Source organism: Liolophura sinensis, chromosome 1 (assembly GCF_032854445.1).
Source record: "Liolophura sinensis isolate JHLJ2023 chromosome 1, CUHK_Ljap_v2, whole genome shotgun sequence".
Taxonomy (NCBI): domain Eukaryota; kingdom Metazoa; phylum Mollusca; class Polyplacophora; order Chitonida; family Chitonidae; genus Liolophura; species Liolophura sinensis.
This window is the reverse complement of record NC_088295.1, coordinates 83,170,005-83,180,943: the sequence shown is the minus strand read 5'-3', so window position 1 is coordinate 83,180,943 and position 10,939 is coordinate 83,170,005. Positions and strand designations below refer to the sequence as shown.

Below are 10,939 nucleotides of genomic sequence, written 5' to 3'. Positions count from 1 at the left end.
AGTAGAGAGAAGTAAAAGGTGAGGCAGACGTCCTGTGTTACGGTCACATCACAACGGTTTTACACATAAAACGGGAAATCCGTTTTGATACCGTTGTGTTGTGATCTCTGTAGATCCAAGATGAGCAAATACAACGAATATATCAAGGCCATACTAACAGGTAAGTTGAGCTACCAGGATGTAAATTTTTTATCTAATACAGGTACTAGTAATAGTATTGCAGTAGGCTTACAATTACGTTGTCGTACATGCACCTGTCCATTCAATGTTACCTGTGTGCTTTTAATATGATCCCAGATAAATCGTCAAGTGTCTGCAAGATTGAATGGAAACAGGTCTACATATGAGTAGAACAAGAATGAAAAGAGATTCCAACAATACTTAAATTAAAGATATGGACCTACATGTATGCATAAATGTTGTATAATTATTGTTACAACTTTAGGCCTATTTAATTGTAACTGCTAACACTTTGGAGGTAGAAGGTTTTATTATAGTGGGGGATAAATATATTCAAACTGAATCAGGAAGTGTCCAACAGTGCAGTTAGCAGGTGCACAGAAATGCAAGCAGAAAAACTGATGCGCTTGTCCACAGGTATGCAGTGACATAGCCATCAAGCTAACAACAAATTCCCAGGGCGCATCAAGTCAACAGTTTTACAGTTGACACAAACACATTTTGGTCATGACTGCTGTAACCAACAAATTAATTTTCGCTGATGATTTAATGTGTAGGCCTATAGTAATAATTAGCAGTCTGCGAGATGGCCCATTGTAGTCAGACAAAAGGAGACAGGACCTGAATGGAAACTTCAGTGTAACTGTCATGTGTGGAAAATTTCACATAAATACCTAAACCTAGACATCCTTACTTGTCCCGATATAAGCATAACTTGCAAAAACCACCTGTCAAAGTAGCATATGTGTCAGACATGTAGATATTTTGAATATTTAAGGGAAAAAAAACAAAACAAGACCTTCACACATTTGTTCACATCATTGCAGTGCTCTCTGTGTACTCAAAATATATTATCATTAAAACCGGCCTGCTATAGGGATACACTGCAATGATAGGACCCAGATAACGCTGAAAATGGAATTAAGCCCGTGCAAAGAATTAAACAGAATCACACAAACTGTAAATGGATAATTGAATTAAGAAATGATTTAAATTAAAGAAAGATTTGTAAAATGTTTTTTATTCTAAGGTGTAACCAGAAATTGTTTCTGTTGCTTTATAATGCCTGTTCTTGTATGCTGTTCAAATTATCCATAATGAATTTGCCCAGCTTGGAGTCAAGTGTTCATATCACTTCATCTACATCATACATAGCTTAAACGTATGCAGAGTTCAGATTTGTCTTGAAAGATTCATCCATGGTCATCATAATGGGTATAAAAAAATTTTATGATCGTACAAGATTTGTCTTTCACATTTTATAAATAAAATATAAATGCATGTTGTCCTTGACTTGGCCTAAATATGGCCCATTTTATATTTCAAAACTCAGCATGTTAAATGTAATTTAATAAAGTGAAGCCGAAGACAAAAGAAATAAGAAAAAAATTGTTTTGCCGTTGTGGAACAAAAAAGTTCATTAACAGTCTCTTATACTTTTTATCTACAATATAATGTATTGTGATGAAGTACTCAGGAACCACCAAGTGACATTTGACCAGTCAAACCATGTATTCTTGGCTGTTAACAAACATGTTGTCTTTACCTATTTTCAGAAGTGGAAAGTTTTCTTGTGGAAAGCATCAAGTCTGTGGCATTATCCAAATCTGCAGAGAAACAGAAACAGTCTATTCTAGACAAGTTGGATGTTCTGAGAGTGGAGTACCCCAATCTTTTGCCAGCCAAGCCAGGGCCAGTTAACCCCAAAACAACCACAGGTAATAGGTTTGTCATGTATATAAATATTTGTAATAGATAGCAAGTGACCCTTGAAAAGATCCATGAAAAGATAATATAAATCGAAGAGTATGGGTTAAAGGAATGTGAAGAAAGATACATGTATGCCAAAAAAAAAAGAAGTATTGAGGCTTATATTATATTTTTTTTATAACCCCTGTGTTTCATGCATATTTTCAATCCATGGTCAGAAATATTTGGAAATAATGTCATAGTTCAACATACCAGGAATGCAGGGGCAGTTTAGCTATTTTGACTGCTATCACTGTTGATGTTGACATAGTAGGTTGCATGGCTGGGGCCTTATAAAACTTGTACTTCACAGCCTTTTTTACAGTCTCAGAGGAAATCTGATAAAATTTTTTGTAGTTTATGTATATGTTAGGCCTCATCATATACTACAATGTAGTGCAGACCACTAGTAAGATTTGCACATTTTTCTGCTGCACTGTTAAAATATATACTGTATGGATGTATTTTTACAGTATAATGATAGTTTTGTTCATTCATTCCACTTTTCAAACTTGGGTCGGGTCACACCAAAGACTTTAAAAATGGTACTTGTTGCTGACTTGCTTGATGTTCAGCATTAAGACGTTAGAGCAAGGAAACATGACTGGTTGGCCCAATGTAAGTGTAATGTGACTGGGTGGGGTGTCATGTTTGGGGTCTGTGGCATGATACTTCAGTGGTGGCAGCACTATGGTGGCAAGGACTTGCCCTCCCACAAGAAGACACAGAATATGTACACATGTAATGGTTGAAGGATTATACTCTGCAGGACACACCAGGATTCAAACTCTGGTCTCAGCAGCCAAAGCCCAGTGTTCTACCAACAGAACTGAAGGGAAATTCCAACGGCGTTAAGCCCACAACCATAAATAAGTGTAACTCAAGTCAACCTTTTTGCATGTATGCAAGGTGTTTATTTAAGCATATTCTAAAGGCATTAATCTGTATAGACTGATAAAATCATACTCTTTCTGAAGCCCTTAATCCAACCGATGTTTTGTCACCAAGATCAAATTGAAAATGTGCATAAATTGTACTTAAAGTTGTTCTTTCATATTGTAAAAGGCTGAGCAATTAGGGTCCATACATTTTGTGCGTGTTTGTTGTAAAACCCCCAGACACATGGTGAAGTTCTATGACCTTTGTCACCAGATACATCAGAGTTGTTAATCTATGATACATCACATCCTCTTCCTGTTTCAGATGATGACTCTGGTAACACAGGAAGTAGTTTGGAGGATGGAGAGGAATCAGCATACAGCGAAAGTGAGGACTTCCTCTTATGATTTACAGTGTAGCCTACATGTTGCATGATTTAGTCAGAAGGGACCCAGATCAGGCTTCAACTCCACCAGATTTATCAGTAGTTTACATTTTATTTATTTACTTATTTGATTTGTGTTTTACGCCGCACTCAAGAATATTTGTACAATGGCTGCCAGCATTGTGGTTTGAAGAAACCACTCAGAGCTCGAGTAAAACACACCACCATTCACAGGTTTGCTGGCAGACCATCCCATGTATGGCCCTTCTCTGAACTGTAACAGAGAAATTGCCATATTGTTGCGCTAAAAATTTGACAGTAAGATGGATAAATAATAACTCTCTGTTAGAGGTTGGGTGGGTGGGGGCATGGGGAAACATTTAATGAGTATTAATAAGATCATGCGAAAAATTATCACAGTGGTGTATCTGAAAAATTAATTAATTAAATTGGTATGGTATTATCCTACTCATGGTTACAGAGTTTGAATTCATTGGTTATTCACCCAAGAGCTCAAAATAAAATGATGATCTCAAATTGAGCCAAGGTGACCACAAAGGTGACTTTAAATCATGCAGATGTTCATAATTTCAGACATATAAATAATTGTTTGTTGTAATGATCCACCTCCATGATGTGCTAGAAATTACAATGTTCTTAAAGGAAACACAGATATATTATATGTGCTGTGGTGTCTGCCTATAGATATCGCCAATCTCTCTGCTGGGGAAGCATTGGCTGGCTGCACAAGAAGTGGAATGCTACTGAAGAAACGCAAAGCTGGAGGTAACCGCCTTATATCTGTAATACACTTTAATAATATATATTTAAGTGGGGTGGGAGGGCTTTACACAATGTGTGAGGTCAGGGAATTTGTACATTCTCCTGCTCTCGCTTTGTCACGGGGTGTTGGTGACAAACAGTTGACAAGTCAGAAAATTCTTGATTCACAAAAATAACTAAATATAATGTAGTTTTGACTAGATGCATCCTGTAGCAAACTGTAATCTCACTGTTTGTGAAACCTTTTGAGGAGACAGTAAGTGGTTGACAATGCCTGTGTGGTGAAAGCACAATATAATATTCGCTGAAGACCAATTGTCTTCCACCAGTTTGGTGTGCACATCTGTACATCATACATAGGAAAGGTTGTCAGTGGTTTACCACAAGCTTCCACATACAAAAGCGAGTCGTCATCGATGAATTTGTTAAGAAAATTGCCCCAAATCCTCCTGCCTTCTCCCAATAGTCTCTACTTCACCTTTGTTCACTGCAATCGACATGGAGATATCAATCTGTTTTAATAAGTATTTATGACACACTGCTCTTGCTTCTACCAGTCAAAATAGTATTTATCATGGCTTGATTTTTTTTCATTCGTTCATTCAGAATGCAAGAATATGATAATCTGAGTTGTAATGTAACCAATATCATAATCTAGTACTATTTTCTGTGATTAAAGAGTGCAATATTATATGCTATTCTCGTCTGTTTTTGTCTGTGATTATAGATCTCAGGTCCAAACTGAATCCTTTCCAGAAGAGATGGTGTATTATAAAACACAACATATTTTATTACTATGAAAAGTCATCTGACAAACAGCAGAAAGGAGCATTTTCTCTTGCAGGTAGGTGAGGGCAATTTATAAGACAGAATGTTAGACCTGTGATATTTAGCAGTGTGATTATTTTCTGTTTGTCAAATATACCAAAAGGGTACATATATACTTAGCTCTGTTGGGCTGTGATAACGTATACTATCACAGCCCTGTCTGGATCCATAAGCTTACCTTGAACACCTCTGTGTACCACCTGTGCTGGCTTCATTGCACTACTGTTGGACACCAAATAATGCGTCTGGCTGTAGTCAAGTCGTCTCAGCTATTCCAAATAGGTGTCCCTGTGTGTCATCTCTAGTAAATCCTGACAAGCATGAAACTGGTGGAAACAGAATAAATTAAAACTCAAATTGCTATCTTTGAATGCATACTCCTCACAGTGAGGGGAATCACTGCCACTACTACTATTAGACTAGTCTTGACACACACTGTTGAGGATCAGCCGCAACAGTAATGAGTTACAGGGAACTCATAATCAATATTGATCACTAAAGAATGTCTCAGACAGTTAAAGTAAAGATCAAACAACATGTACAAAATATGCTATAATTGCCAGTAGTGCCATGAATTATCTCCCTTGTATGGGCTGTGAGGAGTATGCATTCAAACATGGCGGTTGGAGTTTGAATTTATCCTGTTTCCACTAGTTTCATGCTCCTGTGGATTTATTAGTGAAGACACATGGGAACGCCTAGCAGGAATTGATCACTGAGACGACTTTGACTACAGCCAGACACATTATTTGGCGGCCAACAGCAGTGTATTGGAGGGGGAAGTACAGAGGTTTTCAAGGAAAGCTTATGGATCAAGACATACCTACAGAGCTAATATATGCTGTGGTTTGTTTAAAGAATATATTTTAACAGATTATTTATATATGATATCCATGCTATAGATGACAATTACGTAACCTTAATTCTGTGACGTTAAGGGATACCTGTTGGTATTTCTAGAAACAATCATTACTTCTGAAATACGAACCTGTGGCAGCTGTGAAGATTGTCTCACGAAATTAAGTTTTAGGACATTGTAATTTGTCACACCATTCCCAGGTTACCAGTTTCGAGAGGCACCATATTTGGTGAAGGAGGCAAATAAAAAAGATCTGAGTTTCCAGTTGTATTGCTTGGGCAATAGGACTTATGAGGTGAGTGCAGGTTAGATTTGTTACATTTAATTAACGCATCTTCTAAAAAAGTTGATAACCAGGTCCCTTAGTAGCCAAGGTTTTGAGAATTCAAACTAAATGAACCTTTTTTGGTGAGTGGTGTTATTTTTATGTAATGAGCTCCTCGTGATAGGCCACACATATTCCCACCTCATACTCCACCCCTATCCACCCAAAAATCGGAACAGGAGGATACTTTGGATGCATGTGAATTCATAAACAATACAGAAGTTCAAATGTTTTTTTTGGGCAAGGGTTCTGCCCGGTCACATGTATGGTCGAACGGGACACCAAGTACTGCGATAAAAACACTCAGCACTGATAAATCTCAAAACACAGCTATAGCTAGGACTTTCTGCCGAGTTGATTGGGCTCCAGGCGATTTCCTTAGACGCTCTAACAACGATACAACCCAACTGTAAGAGGATGTTAAAAAAAGGTGGGTTTCCTGCAGGCTTTTTCTGGTTTTCTCCCACGACAATGCTTGTTGCCGTAGTAAAAGTGAAATATTCTGGAGTGCGATCAATCAAGTAAATAAATGTTATGAATGATCAGATAGTTGTAGCCAGGGGAATATATGAATAATTATACTTGATGACTGACTAAAAGCCATTGCTCTATTGTAGTTCTTAGCAGCAAGTAAGCAGGACATGGAAGAATGGAAACAGGCTGTTGAGAGCAGTATCAAGGAGAAAGCCAACACAACACCACCAGCTGTTCAAGACACATCATCACATATGGAGGATCATGATGGTATGTCTGGATTATTAAAATTACATAGACATTTTACTTGTGAAAGCAAATATTCATTACTGGGCTCTTGACGGTCCCTTTGACCAAATCATTAATCTCGCTACATCTGGTCTGACCATGGCCAGTGACGTCACAGGTTCAAATCCAGCTGTCGCTTTAGGAAGGGTATTTGTCAGGTACCTGATAGGCAACAGTGCTTTATGGGTATAAATCAACCTGAAACCCAGATAACTGTCAAATGGGAAGAAATTCTTAGCATGACATAAAAACCCATAAAATAAGTAAAATAAATCAATATTTTATTGCTCGGTGTATTGCTTTTTTATTTTAAATTAGTGACGAATTTAGTTTTGAACTAGGCTGATGACAGAAATTTGTTTGAGACCAAATGGAGTACCATATAAACATAATGGGGGAGATACAGAAACATGGCTTTGTCAAGAGTGTTAGAAGTGATGTGGACAAATTTTCACTTCAGTTCAGATAATGAAAATTTTTGTGTAGTTTAGAAATATTTTATTTTGTAGCCATGTCAACATTGTAAGAAATGTTTAAATTTCAGGCAGAGAAGAAACCATGAAATATCCTCATTCCTAAAAGCCACAATACTTGATCCACAGTTTTTGATACCAGGAATAGGTTTTTAACTGTGAATTGGTAACAATACGTTGAAAACAGGTTTTTAGGGATGTTCATTTCATAAGCAAAGAGAGAAATATCTGATGGGTGATTGAGAACAATTAACGTGTAATCTGTGTATTATTTGGGTATGGCTACTGACTTGTCATGACTCTAACCTGCTCTGTTATGAGGTAAATGCACATGTGGCAGGACATGGTGGTCTGCGTGGTTAGTGTGCAAGCTCAGTGCATTGACAGGGGAGCCTCTCACCGTGAGAGTGTGTTTAACTCATGTTGGCTTCCTCTCCAGCCATACATGGGAAGGTCTGCTAGCAACCTGCTCATGGTGATGGGTTTCCCACGTGGACTCTGCCTGGTTTCCTCCCACCATAATGCCCGTCGCCATAGTATAAGTGAAATATTCTTGGGTATGGTGTAAAACACCAATGTATCAAATAAAAAATAAATAAACAAATAGCAGGACATGAGGTATGCTAATTGTCATGCTTATAGTGAGTCTGTAATTGCACAATCATCCTGTTTTCTGGCTTGTTTCAGAAATTTATGAACCAATAGAAGACCATATCATTGAACCTAGTTCCAGTCCTTCAACAGGGTATGAGCCTTCTTCTGACGATTCATTCAGACCCAGCTCTATTTATGAGGAAGCTGTCGGTAACACCACATCCACCCCAATAAAGCCTCCAGAAATCGTCCCCAGGGATAGACGCCCACCCCCTGCTGAGCCTAAACGTGATCTCCCAGACAGCAAGAACTGGAAAATCGGAGTGGCCAATGATTACATGAACATGTACTATGGCAAGTGGGACTGTAAAGCTGATGCAGACAATGAACTGGCCTTCAAACAAGGGGACATCATCCATGTACTGAGCAAAGAGTATGATGCTAAATCTTGGTGGATCGCTGAACTTAAAGGAAACATTGGGCTGGTTCCTAAGAAGTACCTTGTTGAGGCATATGAGAGAGTTACTGATTAAGATGCTTGTCATCCAGTGTTTTCTCACAATGTATATTCTGAAGTAATATATAAAACTGTGGGTAAATGTCATAGATCAGACCCCAAAACTGCCTACTTCGACACCTGTATCCCCAGTGCAATACTCTTGTGTCCTGCTACACCTGCATGTACACGCATTGGTAGTGTGGGAATCTAATATTCTACACAAGTGGCGCATGTTCAATTGTTGATCACAGTGCTTATGTCTTGTGCATCGTCATCTTTTACAATGGGCTATTTTGTGCACGTAGTCATAGTTATGAAAGGATTGTTTCCAACATTTTATGTATATACATACACATATGTTATCATACAAGTTATTTAATCGTATTCCATACACATGTATTTTATACCTATGCATCTATTTGACTTCTACAAATCATTGTGCTCTTTAGTTTTGAATTAACGATTTATCAGCCAAATGAATTGTGACTGTGAAAGTCTTATGTCTGTGCATTGATACCTTGTATTTGTAATCATAAATGGTGCTCTTCATGATGACTATTAATTTTTATGTTCAGCTTTCCCCCTGAATCTTTTCCGGACACAACTAACTAGTCTATAGGAAGTTGTCTATAGGTGTGAATGGTGTTTGTTAGTAATGTTTAAGAGGATTCTGCCACACTGACATTTTTTTTTTGGTATGAATTGTGTAAGTAATTGTCAAGATTTTGTGCACTTACATGGACAGCCATGCCAAGTGTCAAACATACATTTACACCTAAATGTTACCCATAAACTTCCAAAAAAAAAAAAAAAATAGGTATTTATTTTCATAGAAGTTCAGTACATCTTGTTAAACCTCTTGTCCCTTTTGTCTATACAGTAACAAGTATGGATTGACTTGATAGCTTGCTTTATTGTCATCCAACTGAAAGTTCATTGACTTCACATAAACTGTTCAGTCCTCAATCTGGTTTGAATGCTACATGTAGCTCGTCTAATTTTACTTCAGCATTAGTCATGTGGGCTAACAAGCTGCAACGGTTATTTTGAGTGCCATCGTTCAGGGCATACCCCTGGAAAACAAACGTTATATATTCTTACCATTGCCATACTACGCAGAAATAAACATCCAGTACTTCTTGAATGCCTTTTGCGTTCAGAACTCAATTTGATAACTGATCCCTCATAAAACAAAACTTCCAAACATTTACTATGATCAGGCGCTTCGAAAGCAATTTGAAAGTGGTAAACCCAACGGTTGACTATTTCAACACAAAAGGCAAGTGTAGCTTTGGGATTCTAGATCGCTGAAGATGCCCTGAAATCATTTTACGGGGTTTTTATTCTCCACATACATGTAGATCCATTGTGGTTTTATGACATTTACAGTCTTTAGTGCATGTTTGTGCATGAGCTTTCATTTTTTCTGGCCTCCACTGAAGTGGTTTGACTTTTCTTTTGATTTTACATATTTATTTTTTTTCCCCATGAGAAGTGCCTTACTACTTCTGATGACACTGATGACATACAATTAGTTGCATCATAAAAAATATAGACAGATGCCAAACGTACATGCTTTACATTTACTAAGTGAATGCCATGATTCACCTCTGTCTTCAAATCATTTTAAATAGACACATTTGGATTAGATTTTTGGAAAAATGCATATCCACTTTTCATGCATTCCTGATGAGCAGATTGTTTGATTTCAAGTATACTTGGCAAGAAACAAATATTTGTGTTGCACACTGTTACAGATATTTCTCTGAGCATTACACACAAATACATATATTTATGCGACACAAGAGGCAAATCAGCAGGTATCTCACACGTCTCATTACACTGGTGTCAGAGAGGTACCAGAAACGACGAGGAAAAGGTCATGCTAAGCTTGTGACAGCCTCTTAAAAACTGGTTAAAACTATCAAGAATCTGCAGGTTTCCAAAGAATGTTGATCTGTGTATAGCTTGTTTCAGGAGGTTTTAACATGCATGGATATAGATGTGCCCAAAGAGGCAGAGTTGTCTTCCCTTTAGTTAAGTTGACTCTCATTCTCAAAGCGGGCCTTCCTTCCTTGGGGTTTATTTATTTGATAGGTGTTTCATGCTGTACTCAAGAATATGAATTCTATCATATCACAATGGTATCTCCTTCAGCTGTAACACCTGACCTGTCCCAGTCACTCACTGTACACAGACGATATGGCGACCAGTACTTAGCCTATCTCTGTAAGTCAAGGAAGCTCATGTATCAGACTGCTGATTTTAAAGCTGAAGGCTGAAAACTTGAACATATGTCTCCACCCCTCACCATATAGGATGCACCACCAGTTATGGCTTCAACACATGAATCTGACAGATTTTCTCATTAAATTCTTCATTATTCACTTTATTTCCTTACACACATCAGCTTGTTCCTGATTTCTGACTTTAATACTTTAATTTATGATCAAATTAGCATCCAAGAATAATGAGAAGACCATATTTTTTACCGCTGAGTAAATCACCTTTATTCTCTTTTCTGGACATCTGTTTCTTCATGCATCCTCCAGGCTATATAAGTAAATCCTATATTATCCGTTCTATGATCAATGTACATGGACAGGATCAAACACAAACCTAG

At 37.6% G+C, this 10,939-nt stretch overlaps 1 protein-coding gene across 1 annotated transcript; it reads left to right on the top strand.

Annotated features, from left to right (window-relative positions):
* LOC135461832 (src kinase-associated phosphoprotein 2-A-like) lies at positions 1–8,377 on the top strand. Its single transcript, XM_064739080.1, has 8 exons — positions 1–160; positions 1,737–1,898; positions 3,133–3,195; positions 3,899–3,979; positions 4,704–4,820; positions 5,864–5,958; positions 6,606–6,732; positions 7,911–8,377. Exons 1-8 carry the CDS (start codon positions 121–123, stop codon positions 8,348–8,350), a joined length of 1,125 nt encoding a protein of 374 aa, XP_064595150.1. The 5' UTR covers positions 1–120; the 3' UTR covers positions 8,351–8,377.
* Positions 8,378–10,939: the final 2,562 nt, after the last annotated feature.